Consider the following 17,685-nt stretch of genomic DNA (forward strand, 5'->3'; position numbering starts at 1 on the left):
TAAGAGTTCCCTTCACTGGAACTAAGGGGCCAAGCCCAACCCCTGAAAAACAAACCCGCACCAAAATGATGTGGACCAGTACACAAAGCAAGGTCCGTAAAGACATGGATGAGTGAGTTTGAGGTGGAGGAACCCGATTTTTTATTTTAATTTTTTTTACACACAGTTGTTTATCTCTCTCTGCAAAAAGAGTGAGAGATAAAATTTACCTTTCCTCTCCATTCAGAGAGAGAAATACAGGCGGGCTTCACAGCGGCTGATCACTATGATAGCCAATGAGAGGCCATCAGGGCAATCAGGTGACCCGGAACCGGGAGTTCCAGGTCCTGACTATTAGTACGGGGACCAGGGGCTCCCGCTGAGACTCTGGTCTCTGTGCTGGGAGCAAACTGTGCAGTGTGCTGCCAGCGCAAAGACATACACATATATGTGGCCCCATTGAAAAAAGCCCATTCGGTGAGGCCACATACTGTATATGCACACTATCGGCAGGAAGAAGATAAAGATGGATTATCCCTTTTTTTTACAATATTTGGTTCCCTGCGGGACAAAGTACATTGTCCCATCTTCCTGGCTGAAATGTTAGACTGGATGCCAGCCTGCTGACAACATGGCTAGCAAGGAGATGGAAGCTAAATAATGTAAAAAAACAAAAAAGTTAGAACTCTTAACTTCTTCTTTATATCTGAACTCAGGGATAAGTAAATATTTTCCAGATCAGTGGTCTCCAAACTGTGGTCCATGCGCCGAATGCTGTCCTTTGATTGCTGTTATCTGACCTTTTGGGGCACTGTTCCACCCACTGATATGAGGCACCATTCCTCCAACTGATACAAGGCATTCTTCCTTCCACTGACACCAATGATGGGGCACTATTCCTCCCAATGACACCACCGATGGGGCACTGCTCTTCCCACTGACACCAATTATGGGGCACTATTTCTCTCACTGAAACTAATCATGGGGCACTATTCCTCCCACTGACACCAACCATGGGGTACTATTCCTCCCACTGACACCACTGATGGGACACAGCTCCTTCCACTGACACCAACTATGGGGCACTATTCCTCCCACTGACACCACTGATGGGACACAGCTCCTTGCACTGACACCAACTATGGGGAAATATTCCTCCCACTGACACCACCGATGGGACACAGCTCCTTCCACTGACACCAACTATGGGGAAATATTCCTACCACTGACACCAACCATGGGGCACTGTTCCTCCCACTAACACCAACGATGGGGCAGTATTCCATCCACTAATATCAATGATAGGCCACTATTTCTCCTTCAGCAGACCACAGGCACTATATAATCTTGTATTCTCCCACTGCCCATCATACCTGGGACATGTTCTACTTCCACTTGCCATTGTCCGGCCCCCCTATAGTCTGAAGGACAGTAAACTGTTTTGAAAGTTTGGAGACCCCTGTTTTAAGCAGTAAAGTTGCAGCCACTGTCATTTTTTTTTTTTTCTAGATCTACTTGTTTAACCATTTAAAACAACTCTTGTCTCTTATCAGGTGGAACCGGATTGTGGAATTAGTGGAGCAGAGGAAAGAACAGCTCACTTCCGTACTTCGCCTGCAGAATTATTTCCTAGAATGCAATGAAGTGAAGTCTCAGATTCGTGAAAAGAGGAAAGCTATGGAGAACAGCCAATGTGGCAGTGGAGAGTTGGGTGGGGTGCTGGCCTTGCAAAGGAAACTTTCAAACATGGAGGCAGCGTTGGTGGCTTTGGAACCCAAGCTGGTCCAGCTGCAGCAAGATGCTGAAGTTCTCGCCACATGCCACCCATCTCAGGCCATGGAGGTGTTGGTACACTTTGAAGAAATTAGCGGAGAGTGGGAAGCTTTGAAGAGGACTCTCCAAGGATGTGAGGACTCTCTAACCGTGGCCAGCAAGTTGCAGCAGTTTATACAAGACCTGGACAACTTTCTGACCTGGTTGGTTAAGACACAAACTGCGGTGGCTATAGAGGAGTTGCCTTCCAACCTGACAGAGGCTGAGAGATTGTTAGGGCTCCATGCTTCCCTTAAAGAGGAGATCAATAGATATGAGGAAGACTACAACAAGATCCAGGCTGTCAGTGACCTTCTGAGCCTAGAAGAGGCTGACCTTCCATATCTTTCTCTCCAGCAGTGGTTGCAGAAGCTGGAAGTTGGATGGAACAAGCTTCTCCAGATGTGGGAGAACAGAAGGGAGGTCCTTGTACAGTCTCACATCTTCCATCTGTTTTTAAGAGATGTTAAACAGGCCGAGGCTTGCTTGAACAACCAGGTTAGGCAACATTTTTTTATTTTTTAAATATATCAGTTGTGGTTGTAAAGAAACAAGGTGTGCTAGAGTAAAAGTAAATGTGCAATTTATCTATGTAAACTATTATTTGACTGCCACATTTCTGGTATACAGAACTTTAGTGAATGCTGGAGCACACCCTTCTCAACCAGGGTTCCATGGAATGCTAGGGTTCCTCCAGAGGTTGCTAGGGGATCCTTGACCAAAGAGCAATTTCTGCCTCTCAGATAAGTAACCGCTGACATCAATAATATTTTATAGCTATCTGTATCCTTCCCATTGACCACAAATGTAGGGAGCATATTTCCCAGTGCATATTTCCCAGTGACCATCACACTAATGTGCAGTGAGCTGTAGGTTTAGAATTGATAGCAGGGGTTCCCTGTGATTGGAAATTAATTTCAAGGTTTCCTCCGTGTTAAAAAGGTTGAGAAAGGCTGATCTATATAAATCCTAATTTCTATTCCAGTGAATAAAGGCTTGGTTCACGCCTATGAAGTTTGCTTTTGATCTGTTTCTGCAGTGCTTTTTGTGGTGCGTTTTTGCACATTGTGTTTTTTCAGCTTTTGCATTTTTTATGCTTTTGGTTCTTTTTTTTTTTTTTTGCCATAGGAAACCATGTTGAATGGACTGTAGTGCATTTCGGAAAAAAGCACTAAAAACCGCATAGGTATAAACTAGGGCTGCAACTAACGATTATTTTGTCTGTCGACTAATCTAGCGATTATTTTTCCGATTAGTCGTCTAATCTAATGATTACAGTATTTTTATTTTATTTTTTTTGCTTAATTGAATGTTAGTAACCCCTTAGTAAGCCCCCCTCCCAGTACAGACCCATCAGTAAGCCCCCCTCCCAGTACAGATCCCTCAGTAAGCCCCCCTCCCAGTACAGACCCCTCAGTAAGCCCCCCTCCCAGTACAGACCCCTCAGTAAGCCCCCTTCCAGCACAGACCCCTCAGTAAGCCCCCCTCCCAGTACAGACCCCTCAGTAAGCCCTCCTCCCAGTACAGATCCCTCAGTAAGCCCCCCTCCCAGTACAGACCCCTCAGTAAGCCCCCCTCCCAGTACAGACCCCTCAGTAAGCCCCCTTCCAGCACAGACCCCTCAGTAAGCCCCCCTCCCAGTACAGACCCCTCAGTAAGCCCTCCTCCCAGTACAGACCCCTCAGTAAGCCCTCCTCCCAGTACAGACCCCTCAGTAAGCCCCCCTCCCAGGACAGACCCCTCAGTAAGCCCCCCTCCCAGGACAGACCCCTCAGTAAGCCCCCCTCTCAGTATAGACCCCTCAATAAGCCCCCTCCCAGTACAGACATCTCAGTAAGCCCTCCCACCTAGTACAGACCACTTAGTAAGCCCCCCCTCCCAGTGCAGACCCCTCAGGCTCACCTGCGATCACATGCTGCTGCTGGAGTGGCGCGTGACATCTCGTCTGTGTGGGACAGTGGGAGGGATCAGCCTGCAGCGGCCCCAATCAATGCAGCGGCCCGGCCGGCAATGCTTAAAGCGGGCCAGCAGGCCAGCCGTATCTTTGCCCCCCTCCCAGTACAGATCCCTCAGTAAGCCCCCCTCCCAGTACAGACCCCTCAGTAAGCCCCCCTCCCAGTACAGACCCCTCAGTAAGCCCCCTTCCAGCACAGACCCCTCAGTAAGCCCCCCTCCCAGTACAGACCCCTCAGTAAGCCCTCCTCCCAGTACAGATCCCTCAGTAAGCCCCCCTCCCAGTACAGACCCCTCAGTAAGCCCCCCTCCCAGTACAGACCCCTCAGTAAGCCCCCTTCCAGCACAGACCCCTCAGTAAGCCCCCCTCCCAGTACAGACCCCTCAGTAAGCCCTCCTCCCAGTACAGACCCCTCAGTAAGCCCTCCTCCCAGTACAGACCCCTCAGTAAGCCCTCCTCCCAGTACAGACCCCTCAGTAAGCCCCCCTCCCAGGACAGACCCCTCAGTAAGCCCCCCTCCCAGGACAGACCCCTCAGTAAGCCCCCCTCTCAGTATAGACCCCTCAATAAGCCCCCTCCCAGTACAGACATCTCAGTAAGCCCTCCCACCTAGTACAGACCACTTAGTAAGCCCCCCCTCCCAGTGCAGACCCCTCAGGCTCACCTGCGATCACATGCTGCTGCTGGAGTGGCGCGTGACATCTCGTCTGTGTGGGACAGTGGGAGGGATCAGCCTGCAGCGGCCCCAATCAATGCAGCGGCCCGGCCGGCAATGCTTAAAGCGGGCCAGCAGGCCAGCCGTATCTTTGTATCCCGGTAGGCCAGTCCGGCCAGGGGGCGTGTGACGTCACGTGTGACGCGTTGACGCCTTTCACGCACGTCAACGTATTTCTGTAGTCGACGTAATCGATTACGTTGACGCATCGTTGCAGCACTAGTATAAACGAGGCCTACATGTCCATTGTAAATACCTGTATTTGCCAATATTAGAGTAGTGAATGCCAGTTGGCAACTCCTTGCTGTCCTGGGAGATATTTATAGATTATGAAACTAGATTGCTAAGCAGCTCACAATGGTAATGCTTACAGTACATTTGCCCCTTCTAAACAGGCACCTGGGCAACTTGGACTATTTTAAAGCCTTATGCCAGCATTAGTAAATAGATAGGCAAGTATATTTCCTTTTTTAAAAATCTTTTTTACATTTCTTCAGTTACTTTCTGGTTTCTGAGTAAGCCCTCCCACCTAGTACAGACCACTTAGTAAGCCCCCCCTCCCAGTGCAGACCCCTCAGGCTCACCTGCGATCACATGCTGCTGCTGGAGTGGCGCGTGACATCTCGTCTGTGTGGGACAGTGGGAGGGATCAGCCTGCAGCGGCCCCAATCAATGCAGCGGCCCGGCCGGCAATGCTTAAAGCGGGCCAGCAGGCCAGCCGTATCTTTGTATCCCGGTAGGCCAGTCCGGCCAGGGGGCGTGTGACGTCACGTGTGACGCGTTGACGCCTTTCACGCACGTCAACGTATTTCTGTAGTCGACGTAATCGATTACGTTGACGCATCGTTGCAGCACTAGTATAAACGAGGCCTACATGTCCATTGTAAATACCTGTATTTGCCAATATTAGAGTAGTGAATGCCAGTTGGCAACTCCTTGCTGTCCTGGGAGATATTTATAGATTATGAAACTAGATTGCTAAGCAGCTCACAATGGTAATGCTTACAGTACATTTGCCCCTTCTAAACAGGCACCTGGGCAACTTGGACTATTTTAAAGCCTTATGCCAGCATTAGTAAATAGATAGGCAAGTATATTTCCTTTTTTAAAAATCTTTTTTACATTTCTTCAGTTACTTTCTGGTTTCTGGCCTAGGCATATGATGTCATACATCATGGGAGTCTTCAGGAGGGGAGGAGGGGTTTTCTCAGCTAAGCACACCCTCCTTCCTGCATGCCTGAATTAAGGGCAGATTGATTCCAGGAAGTAAATGCTGCATGAATCATTTGCTCTTACTCAAGCTGGTCACAGCCAGAAATGCTAGGGGGTGTTTTGTATAGTGATTGCTCAGCAAAATAAAGCATGTGGACTTGGATGGATGGGTGAGTTTGCTTTGAATATTAAAAATTAATGCAATTGTGTTTTTGAGTTGGGGCGCTCAGATGCAGTGTAGTTCCACTTTACAGTAGAACTTTGGCATATGTTGCAGCACCTAAATATTAGTACATCTGCACCTACAGCTTTATCTTCACCCTACAAAGTCCCCCACACACATGTTGCCTGCCATTGGGAGTGCTAGCGAAGTCCACCTAATGCAGCTTTCTAGGATAGGTCACAATGATGCTGCACTGCTCCGGCATTCAGAGCAAAGTTGTCACTCTTATGATGTAGGCTGTGCCTGCTTGCACTACAGTAAGATAAAAAAAATATTGCATGGGGCGTAGCTATCAGCATGGTCATGGCTGATTTACAAGCGTGTAACACAAGTCAGCACACTTACCCCTACCCACTGCGTTTTGGATAGACATTACTATTTCTGTTGCTGAATGACATCCACTGGGAGGGGAACAACAAATAAAGAAGGATTTGGCTGAATCCAAGAGTAAAGTAAGATTTTTTGTTTACTTTATGAGGCTTGTAGGTCACATGGTAACTGGCCCTGGTTAGACTGATATGCAAGAGCATTCAGTTGTTGTTTAAAAACAACAGTGACATTTACTGGACATTTGTATGTACTGCAATTCATCTATAATACCAGCAATCATTTGTAAGGCAGCCAGGCTAAAATGAAAAGATGATGCCAGGCAAACCATAGAGTGTTGGAATTAGGGATTGACCGATTATCGGCAAATCCGATATATCGGGGGCCGATATGCACTTTCTCCGATATATCGGAATCGGCCCCTGAGGTTACCGATATTTCCGATATTTCGGGAAAGTGCATGTACCGGAGTGATGCCTGCAGCTAGAGGCATCACCCTGGTACCGGCGTCCATAGCCGATGGTCGGCTGTCTTGTAATGACAACCAATGCGGCTGAGAAGCTGCTCGGCTGTCATTACAAGGAGCAGGAGGGGACATCCCCCCCCTCCCACCGCCTTCCGTGGCTCGCCCGGGTCTCTTGTCCCACCAGAAAACCCGGGCATCCTAACTCCACGGCCGCCAAAGAGAAGACCCGATCAAAGCTCTGATCGGGTCTCCATATAAAAACCCGGAAGTAATGTCATGACATCAATTCCGGGTATTCGGCGCCAGATTTAAAAAAATGACAGCATTCAAAACAGCCAAACTTGGCTGTTTTGAATGCTTTTAAGTGCAGAGGAGGGGTTTGGGGTCGTTTAGACCCCCAGAATTCTCCACAACAGTACCTGTGACAAATAAAAAATATTTCTCTTACGTCCTCCGACAGTCGCCGCCTCTTCATATTCGTCACATATGGGGTATTAGACTTTTCTCCGAAGGAGTAGCTAGGCAACAGAATATGTTAACATCAAAGCTTTTAACATATCCCACCCTCAAGGGGTGGTCCCCTCAGTCAATACCCTCCTACTTCCTGCAACCATATCTCAGTTTCAATGTCTAGCTTGTCAGGAGTGGCTGGCTCTCTCTGTGCTGGGGCTTTGTGCCCCAGACTCTTTCTTCTTTTTTGATTTTTGTTTGAGTTTTCTCTCTACCTTTACTTAGCTGTTCTTTTTGTCAGCGTTAGTTAGTTCTTCGGATGAAGAGGATCATGCGGGCTGGGTCTCAGGCTGATCCCCCTGGTCGCAGGTCGTGGGTCAGTGGCTTCCCAGCCTGCCATCGAGCGTTCAGCCAGGTAACGCTCCTGGAACAGTGAACGACCCATCCCTGTTCGGTGCAGGGATGATTGGTGAGGTGGCTACCTCACTGGACGCTGTGCGGTTTCTTAACCCCCATTCTGTGCGTCTTGTATGCGACTCTCCCTGCCTCATGTGCAGCGGCTTGTTCGCCTGTGCGGGTCCCCCACGCCATTGTGAGGTAAGTGTATCTATATGGGGACCTGTCTGTCTGGGGGGGTGTCAGTCTGGGACTGTGTAACCTGCCTCTGTTCACACTGTTTGTCTCCCTATCACTCGGCTGCATGCTGTGGGCTGCAAGGGGGGGGGTAGCTGTGTGACACTGTGTGTGTCAGCCTTGTCAGTGTGAGAAGCTGTGTGCTGTGGGGCATGTTTTGGGCATGTTTGGGCACTACAAAGCGATCGCTGCGGCGATCTAACATGTTTTTTTATACATGGATGACATGTGTGCATTACTGTACTGTGGAGCGGCGGTTTCGGCGCCAAACGGCGCCATTTTGCCTACACTCGCTCCGGCCGCATGTTCTACATGCATGGCGGCCATTTTCTTGTAGCCTCCCATAGGCTTTCATAGAGCGCCCTGGCAGCTTCACTTCCTCTTCTCCAGGAACACCGATCGAGGCAGCAGCAGCGGCGAGGGTCTCCTCAGGTTATATCCTTCTTATCCATTGCCTGTGTCAGTTTTTATTGTCCCTGTGGGGGTCTCATTGTGCTTGTGTGTGGTGCGGTGGGCTGCGCTCGCCGCGCTTGTTAAAGGGGCAGTTAACCCTTTATTATCCGGCATTTGTAATAGGGGCAATGGATTCTCAGGAGGGCAAATTTCCTACCGCCTTGGTGGAAAGCCAGGGTACCGCTGTTTCCCCCCCAGGGGGGGATTTAGCCACTATTGTGGCTGGCCTTGCTGCTCAGGTGCAGATGCTGGTGGCTGCTCAATCTACTAAAAGACCCAGAGTTTCTCTTTCCTCTGATTCTGAGGGTGAAGGTGATGGGGCTGTTATGGCGGGGGCCTCCTTATCGGGGTCCCGCTCCTCCCTGGATCTAGTGGGGTCCGAGGTGGAGGCTGAAGTTGAAGGGGTTGATAATTCTCCCCCTGGCTCGCCTGAAGAGCTTGCAATCATGGATGAATTGATTGCTTCCATAAAACAAACGCTGCGTTTGCAGGATGAAGTGTGTCCCCCCGCTGCCTTGGCGGCTTATGGGACGCAGAGAAAACGCAGGACGCCGCAGGTTTTTCCCTGCAATGATGATTTTCAGCGCGCTGTTAAGGAACAATGGCGCAATCTGCGCAAGCCTTTTGCTGTACCAAGTAGGTTCAAGCTGCGTTATCCTTTCTCGCCTTCCACTGATGAAAGGTGGTGTGTGCCATCCCCAGTGGATCACGCAATTGCGGTTTTAAACAAATCCACTGCCATTCCTGCAGAGGATTCCCCTGTGTTCCGTGATGCCACGGATAGGAGATTGGAGTCTCTTGCCCGTCATACTTATTCTGTTACGGGTTCTATGCTTAAGGCTCTGTTTGCCTCTCTCATGGCGGCCCAGGCGGTCGCAAGTTGGATGCAGATGCTTAGGCGCGTCCTAGTGGCCGATTCGGCCTCGCCGGCGACCCTGGATATGGTGGATCAAATCCACCAGGGTGTCCTGTATCTGTGTGATGCGGACTTGGACCTAGTCCCGTTGGCTGCACGTGTGCACAGCGTGGCGGTGTTGTCTCGCCGCCTGGTTTGGTTGAAATGTTGGTCGGTGGTCTTCACGTAAGACCTTAGCCAATCTGCCTTATGATGGGTCTCGCCTTTTTGGGGAGTCCTTGGATGTGTTGATTAAGGGGATCACCGGAGGTAAGAGCACTCTCTTGCCCCAATTCCCCAAGGCTAAGGGGGCTTCTGGGAAGAAGCATGCTAATTTTCGGCCCCCTCAGGGGTCCTTTCGTGCCTTTCGGTCGCACTACAAGGGCAAACCGTTCAAAGGTCAAGGCTCTCAGAAGAAGCCCTGGTCTGGAAAACAGAAGTCCGGTCAATCCGGATCCGCAGGCCATAACAGTGCGGCCTGAAGGGGCGCCCTCACCCAGTTTTGGGGTGGGGGGACGCTTGCTCGGTTTTCTTCAGCCCTGGTTGGCCCGCGTGCGGGACAGATGGGTTCAGGAGATCGTTCGATCTGGTTACAAGATCGAGTTTCTCTCTCGGCCGGAGAGCAGATTTTTTCCCTCAAATCTTCAACTGTCTCCAGAGCGTTTACGGGACCTGCACCTGGCGGTGCGGGACCTGAGGGCTCAGGGAGTGGTAGTTCCGGTGCCTCATCGGGACAGATTTCGGGGGTTTTATTCCAATCTGTTCACCGTGCCCAGAAAGGAGGGCAAGGTTCGTCCAATTCTGGACTTGAAGGCTCTGAACCGCTCTGTGCGGGTTCGCAAGTTCCGCATGGAATCCCTGCGGTCGGTGGTGGCTGCCCTGGTTCCGGGGGAATTCATGGCCTCCATCGATTTGAAGGATGCGTATCTTCACATCCCCATTTTCGAGGGTCACCAAAGGTACCTTCGTTTTGCCATTGCGGAGGATCACTACCAGTTCGTGGCGTTGCCTTTTGGTCTAGCCTCGGCTCCGCGGGTCTTCACCAAGGTGCTTGCACCGGTTCTGGCATTATTGAGAGCCCAGGGCATTTCTGTCCTGGGGTATCTGGACGACATTCTGGTTCGGTCTGCGACCAGCCAGGGTCTGGAGAAGGACCTGTCTGTCACGATGCAAACTCTGCAGGAGTTTGGTTGGACGATAAATTTTCCAAAGTCGACACTGAGCCCGTCGGTTCGTCTTCCCTACCTGGGAATGATTCTGGACTCGGTGCAGGCGAAGGTCTTCCTGCCGGAAGACAAACTCAGAACTCTTCAGGAGGAAGTCAGGTCCCTCAGGGACGTTCCGCACTCGTCTCTGCGGACGTGCATGAGATGTCTGGGATTGATGGTCTCGGCTTTCGAGGCGATTCCCTTCGCCCAGTTTCACACGCGGGGTCTCCAAGCGGAGATCCTGTCCATGTGGGACGGGCGACCTCAATCTCTGGATCTTCAAATCTCGTTGAGTCATCGCACCAGAAGAGACCTTCTGTGGTGGCTCCAGTCCCCGATGGTGTCCGGGGGCAAGTCGTTTCGTCCTATCTCGTGGAGGGTAATCACCACGGATGCCAGCCTGTCGGGCTGGGGTGGTGTTCTGGGCGTTCTGTCCGCCCAGGGTACTTGGTCGGAGGGGGAGTCCTCCCTTCCGATCAACATTCTGGAATTGCGTGCGATAAATCTCTGTCTTCATCGCTGGACGGACCGGCTGCAGGGCTGCCCGGTTCGTGTGCAGACGGACAATGCCACGGCGGTGGCCTACATCAACCACCAAGGGGGCACCAGGAGTGCCCGAGCGGCTCGACAAGTGGCCGACATTCTGTCTTGGGCCGAAACTCATGTCTCGGCGATAACGGCGGTTCACATTCCGGGGGTGGAGAACTGGCAGGCGGACTATCTGAGTCGCCAGGCCCTGGATCAGGGGGAATGGTCTCTCCACCCGGCTGTCTTCCAGATGTTGTGCGCGAAGTGGGGTCTTCCAGATGTGGACCTGTTCGCGTCTCGTCTCAACAACAAGGTGAGAAGGTTCGTGGCAAGGACGCGCGACCCTCGGGCAGACGCGTCGGACGCGTTAGTGGCCCCGTGGCATCAGTACAGGCTGATGTACGCGTTTCCACCGATTCAGTTGCTGTCCAGGTTCCTTCGCAGGTTACACTCGGAACGCAGCACGGTGATTCTTGTGGCACCGGACTGGCCTCGCCGGTCCTGGTACGCAGACCTCGTGAATCTGGCGGTCGACGCCCCGTGGCGTCTGCCTCTTCGAGACGATCTCCTGTCTCAAGGACCAATATACCATCCTGCTTTACAGTCGCTGGCTTTGACGGCCTGGCTGTTGAGACCGTGGTCCTGAAGGAGAAGGGTCTCTCCCCAGAGGTCGTTCATACCTTGATCAACGCGAGGAAGTCTTCCTCGGGGAAGGTTTATTACCGTACTTGGAAGGCCTATTTTGCCTGGTGTGAGTCCAGGGGGTTTTCACCCCGCACGTACTCGGTTTCCCGAGTGCTGTCCTTCCTTCAAACGGGTGTCGATCAGCGTTTGGCGCTGGCTACGATAAAGGGTCAGGTGTCTGCGCTGGCCGTTCTGTTTCAACGTCCCGTGGCTTCCAACTCCTTGGTTGGCACTTTTGTTCAGGGAGTGCGGCATCTGGTTCCTCCTAGGAGGGATCCTCTGCCCCCTTGGGACTTGAATCTCGTTCTATCTGTGTTACAACGTGCTCCTTTTGAACAGATCAGGGAGATCTCGTTGTCTATGTTGTCCAAAAAGGTCGCCTTTTTGGTTGCGATCACTTCGGCTCGCAGAGTGTCGGAGCTGGCGGCTTTGTCCTGCAAGTCTCCGTATCTGGTTGTTCATTTGGATAAGGTGGTCTTGCGACCTAATCCTTCTTTTCTTCCGAAGCGAGTTTCGGAATTCCATCTTAATGAGGATATTGTCTTGCCTTCGCTGTGCGCGAAGCCTAAACATCCAAAGGAGGTGAGATTACATTCTTTGGATGTTGTTCGGGCGATAAGGGTTTACCTTAAATCGACTGAGTCTTTTCGAAAGACGGACTCCTTGTTTGTTCTTCCAGAGGGTCCTCGGAAGGGCATTGCGGCGTCGGCCTCTACCATCGCCAAATGGATCAGGCAGACCATTGAACAGGCCTATGCTTTGCAGGGGAAGGTCCCCCCTGTGCCTGTGAAGGCGCCCTCTACTAGATCTCTGAGTACGTCTTGGGCCTGTCGTCATGGGGCTTCTGTAGCCCAGGTGTGTAAGGCGGCGACCTGGTCGACCGTGCACACTTTCACAAAATTCTACAAAGTAGATGTTCAGGCATCGGCGGATGCTTCCTTTGGCCGCAAGGTTCTTAGTGCGGCAATTCCCTAGGGTCCCTTGTTGGGGACCTCTGGCTGTTGGGATAAGTTTTTTGTATCCCTTGGTTATTTGTCTTTTCCTGGGTTGTTGCTCCTGTTGAGCACTTGTTTTTCCTGTAGCCCAGCTGGTTTCCTTCCTTTGGTAAGGTTCCTTTCTTTGATGCGGAGACTGCGTTGCCTTTCGGCGCGGATGCGTTTCCCACCCCTCATGTTTGCACTGCTTTGGGACGTCCCCATATGTGACGAATATGAAGAGGCGGCGACTGTCGGAGGACGTAAGAGAAAACGGAATTTTTGTAAAATCTTACCTGTAAAATTCCTTTCTCTGAGTCCTCCGACAGTCGCCGCCCCCGCCCCTCTTTTGGGGTTTGGTTGTATACTCTACTGCTATTCCACTGAAACTGAGATATGGTTGCAGGAAGTAGGAGGGTATTGACTGAGGGGACCACCCCTTGAGGGTGGGATATGTTAAAAGCTTTGATGTTAACATATTCTGTTGCCTAGCTACTCCTTCGGAGCAAAGTCTAATACCCCATATGTGACGAATATGAAGAGGCGGCGACTGTCGGAGGACTCAGAGAAAGGAATTTTACAGGTAAGATTTTACAAAAATTCCGTTTTTTCTCTTACGTCCTCCGACAGTCGCCGCCATCTTCATATTCGTCACAATGGGGTATTAGACTTTGCTCCGTAGGAGTAGCTAGGCAACAGAATATGTCAATATTAAAGCTTTTAACATATCCCCACCCCAGGGGGTGGTCCCCTCAGTCTATACCCTCCTACTTCCTGTTTCATATCTCAGTTTCAATGTCTAGCTTGTCAGGAGTAGCTGGATGTCTCTATGCTGGGGCATTTTGTCTCAGCCTTTCTCTATTCTTTTTTGATTTTTGTTTGAGTTTTTTCTCTCTCTTTACCTAGCTGTTATTTTTGTCAGCATTAGTTAGTTCTTCTGATGAAGAGGATTCAAGCGGGCTGGGTCTCGGGCTGATCCCCCTGGTCGCAGGTTGTGGGTCAGTGGCTTCCCAGCCTGCCATCGAGCGTTCAGCCAGGTAACGCTCTGGCACAATGAACGACCCATCCCTGTTCGGTGCAGGGATGCTATGGTGAGGTGACTACCTCACTGGACGCTGTGCGGTTTCTTAACCCCAGTTTTGCTGCGTCCTGGATGCGACTCTCCCTGTCACATGTGCAGTGGCTTGTTCGCCTGTGCGGGTTCCCCACGCCATATAGAAGGTAAGTGTATTTGTGTGGGGACCTGTCTGTTTGGGGGGTGTCAGTCTGGGACTGTGTAACCCTGCCTGTGTTCACACTGTTAAGTTCCCTATCTCTCTGGCTGCATGCTGTGGGCTGCAAGGAGGGGGGGCTGTGCTGCACTATCTGTGTCAGACTGTGAATGTGTGAAAGGCTGTGTGCTGTGGGGCATGATTATATCGTGTTTGGGGCACATTACAGAAACCGCTGCGGCGGTCCGCCATGTTTTACTATACTGTGGTGTGTTTTTTTCACTTCACTGAGGTGGAGGAGCGGCGTTTTCGGCGCCAAACGGCGCCATTTTGGCTGTGCTCGCTCCGGCCGCATGTTCACACTGCAGGCGGCCATTTTCTTGTAGCCTTCCATAGGCTTTGATAGAGCGCCCTGAGTTGCATCATTCCTTCTCCCTGGGCGCACCGATCGAGACAGCAGCAGCAGCAGTGGTCTATCCAGGTTTTTATCCTCTCTATCCCTATATCCTTGCCTGAGTTGAGCTTTTTATCCCTGTGGGGGTCTTCTTGTGCTAGTGTGTGTGCGGTGGGCTGCGCTCGCCGCGCTTGTTAAAGGGGCAGTTAACCCTTTATTCTCCAGCATATTATTTGGCAATGGATTCTCAGGGAAGCAAATCTCCTGCCACTTGGTGGGAGGCCGAGGGTCTGCCGTTTTTTTTCCCCCCCAGGGGGGGATTTGGCTGAGGTTGTGGCTAACCTTGCTGCTCAGGTAAAAATGCTTATGGCTGCTCAATCCACAAAACGGCCCAGAGTTTTTTCAATTTCCTCTGGTTCAGAGGGTGATGGTGATGGGGCTGCTATGGCTGGGGTCTCCTTATCGGGGTCCCGTTCCTCCCTGGATCTTGTGGGGTCCGAGGTGGAGGCTGAGGTTAAAGGGGTTGATAATTCTCCCCCTGGCTCGTCTGAAGAGCTTACACTCATGGATGAATTGGTTGCTTCTATTGAACAAACGCTGCGTTTGCAGGTTGAACCATGTCCTCCTGCTGACCTGGCAGCTTGGGGGACTCAGAAAAGACGCCAGGCATCGCAGGTCTTTCCCTGCACTGATGATTTTCGGCGCGCTGTTACGGAACATTGGCGCACTATACGCAAGCCTTTTGCTGTGCCAAGTAGGTTCAGCTGCGTTATCCTTTCACGCCCGCTTCTGATGAGCGGTGGTGTGTACCGCCTCTGGTGGGTCACGCGGTAGCGTTTTTTGAATAAGTCCGCTGCGATTCCTGCAGAGGGTGCCCCGGTGTTCCGGGATGCCATGGACGGGAGGCTGGAGTCTTTTGCCCGTCATACTTATTCTGTTGCGAGTTCTATGCTAGAAACTCTATTTGCTTCTCTTCTGGCAGCCCAGGCTGTCGCGAGTGGGACGCAGGTGCTTAGACGCGTCCTGGTGGCTGATTCGGCCTCACCGGCGACATTGGATATGGTGGATCAAATCCATCAGGGTGTCATTTATTTGTGTAATGCGGACTTGGATATAGTACCGTTGGCTGCACGTGTACACAGTGTGGCGGTATTGTCTCGCCGCCTGGTTTGGTTGCAGTGTTGGTCTGTGGACCAATCTTCGCGCAAGACCTTGGCCAATCTGCCATGTGATGGATCTCGCCTTTTTGGAGAATCCTTGGATACACTGATAGAGGGGATCACGGGTGGTAAGTGCACGCTCTTGCCCCTATCCCACTAGGCTATGGTGGCTCCTGGTAAGAAGCATGATTTTTTTCGGCCCTCTCCGGGGTCCTTTCGTGCTTTTCGGGCGCACTATAAGGGCAAGCCGTTCAAAGGTCTAGGCTCCCAAATGAAGCCGTGGTCAGGTAAGCAGAAGTCCGGCCAGTCCGAACCCGCTGCCCATAACGATGCGGCCTGAAGGGGCGCCCTCACCCAGTTCTGGGGTGGGGGGACGCTTGCTCGGTTTTTTCTTCAACCCTGGTTGGCCCGTCTTCGGGACAGGTGGGTTCAGAAAATCGTTCGTTCTGGCTACAAGATCGAGTTTTCTCTCTCGGCGGAGAGCAGATTTTTTCCCTCAGGTGGTTCCGGTGCCTCATCGGGACAGATTTCGGGGGTTCTCTTCCGATCTGTTCGCTGTGCCCAGGAAGGAGGGCAGGGTACGTCCAATTCTGGACTTACAGGCTCTGAACCTCTTTGTGCGGGTTAGCTAGTTCCGCATGGAATCCATGCGGTCGGTGGTGGCTGCCCTGGTTCCGGGGGAATTCATGGCTTCCATCGACTTGAAGGATGCGTGCCTTCACATCCCGTTTTTTCGAGGATTACCAGAGGAACCTTCGATTCGCCATTGCGGAGGATCACTACCAATTCGTGGCGTTACCTTTTGGTCTCGCCTCGGCTCCACGGGTTTTCGCCAGGGTGCTTGCACCGGTTTTCTGGCTTTGTTGAGAGCCCTGGGCATCTCTGTCCTGGGATCTCTGGAAGATATTCTGGTTCGGTCTGCGACCAGCCACGGTCTGGAGGAGGACCTGTCCGTCACGATGCTGACTCTACAGGAGTTTGGTTGGACGATAACTTTTCCTAAGTCGACGCTGTGTCCGTCGATTCGTCTTCCCTACCTGGGAATGATTCTGGACTCGGTCCAGGCGAAGGTCTTCCTACCGGACGACAAACTCGGGATTCTTCAGGAAGAAGTCAGGTCCCTCAGGGACGTTCCGTGCTCGTCACTCCGGACGCGCATGAGATGTCTGGGATTGATGGTCTCGGCTTTCGAGGCGATTCCCTTCGCCCAGTTTCACACGCGGGGTCTCCAAGCGGAGATCCTGTCCAGGTGGGACGGGCGACCGCACTCTCTGGGTCTCCAGATTTCGTTGGGCCATCGCACCAGAAGGGATCTTCTGTGGTGGCTCCAGTCCCCGGCGGTGTCGGGGGGCAAGTCTTTTCGTCCTCTCTCATGGACGGTGGTCACCACGGATGCCAACCTGTCGGGCTGGGGTGGTGTTCTGGGCGTTCTGTCCGCCCAGGGAACTTGGCCGGAGGAGGAATCCTCCCTTCCGATCATCGTTCTGGAATTGCGTGCGATAAATCTTTGCCTTCGACGTTGGACGGACAGGCTGCAGGGCTGTCCGGTTCGGGTGCAGACGGACAATGCCACGGCGGTGGCTTACGTCATTCGCCGAGGGGGCACCAATAGAGCCCGAGCGGCTCGGGAAGTGGCCGACATTCTGTCTTGGGCCGAGACGCACGTCCCGGCGATATCGGCGGTTCACGTTCCGGGGGTGGAGAACTGGATGGTGGATTATCTGAAGCCGCCAGTCCCTGGTCCAGGGGGAATGGTCCCTCCACCCGGATGTCTTCCAGATATTGTGCGCGAAGTGGGGTCTTCCGGAGGTAGACCTGTTCGCGTCTCGTCTGAACAGCAAGGTGAGAAGGTTCGCGGCATGGCCGCGCGATCCTCGGGCAGACGCGTCAGACGCGTTGGTAGCTCCGTGGCATCAGTAGCGACTGATGTATGCGTTTTCACCGTTTTCTATTGCTGTCCAGGTTCCTTCGCAGGTTGAACACGGAACCAGAACACAGTGGTTCTTGTGGCACCGGACTGGCCTCGCCGGTCCTGGTACGCTGACCTCGTGCTTTTGGCGGTCGATGCCCTGTGGCGTCTGTCTCTTCGAGAAGATCTCCGGTCTCAAGGGCCGATATTCCATCCTGCTTTACAGTCGCTGGCTTTGACGGCCTGGCTGTTGAAACCGAGGTCCTGAGGGATAGGGGTCTCTCCCCTGGGGTCATTCACATCTTGATCGACGTGAGGCAATTTTCCTCGGTGAAGGTCTATTACCGTACTTGGAAGGCCTGTTTTGCCTGGTGTGAGTCCAGGGGTTTTCACCTCGCCCGTACTCGGTGTCTGGGGTGTTGTCCTTCCTTCGAAAGGGTGTTGCCAGCGTTTGGCGCTGGCTACGATCAAGGGTCAGGTGTCTGCGAGGGCCGTTCT

General features: G+C 52.3%; 1 protein-coding gene across 3 annotated transcripts in view; it reads left to right on the forward strand.

Annotated features, from left to right (window-relative positions):
- The window catches only part of SPTBN4 (spectrin beta, non-erythrocytic 4), a 353,544-nt gene that overhangs the window by 87,991 nt on the left and 247,868 nt on the right, over nucleotides 1-17,685 (forward strand). For all 3 annotated transcript variants that reach the window (XM_082262860.1, XM_082262861.1, XM_082262862.1), the window contains one exon: nucleotides 1,533-2,289. In XM_082262860.1, coding sequence (XP_082118986.1) covers nucleotides 1,533-2,289 — 757 coding nt within the window. The remainder of the gene's footprint in view (nucleotides 1-1,532; nucleotides 2,290-17,685) is intronic.

The sequence above is a fragment of the Pelophylax lessonae genome (genome assembly GCF_965119305.1).
Source record: "Pelophylax lessonae genome assembly, chromosome: 7".
Lineage (NCBI taxonomy): Eukaryota > Metazoa > Chordata > Amphibia > Anura > Ranidae > Pelophylax > Pelophylax lessonae.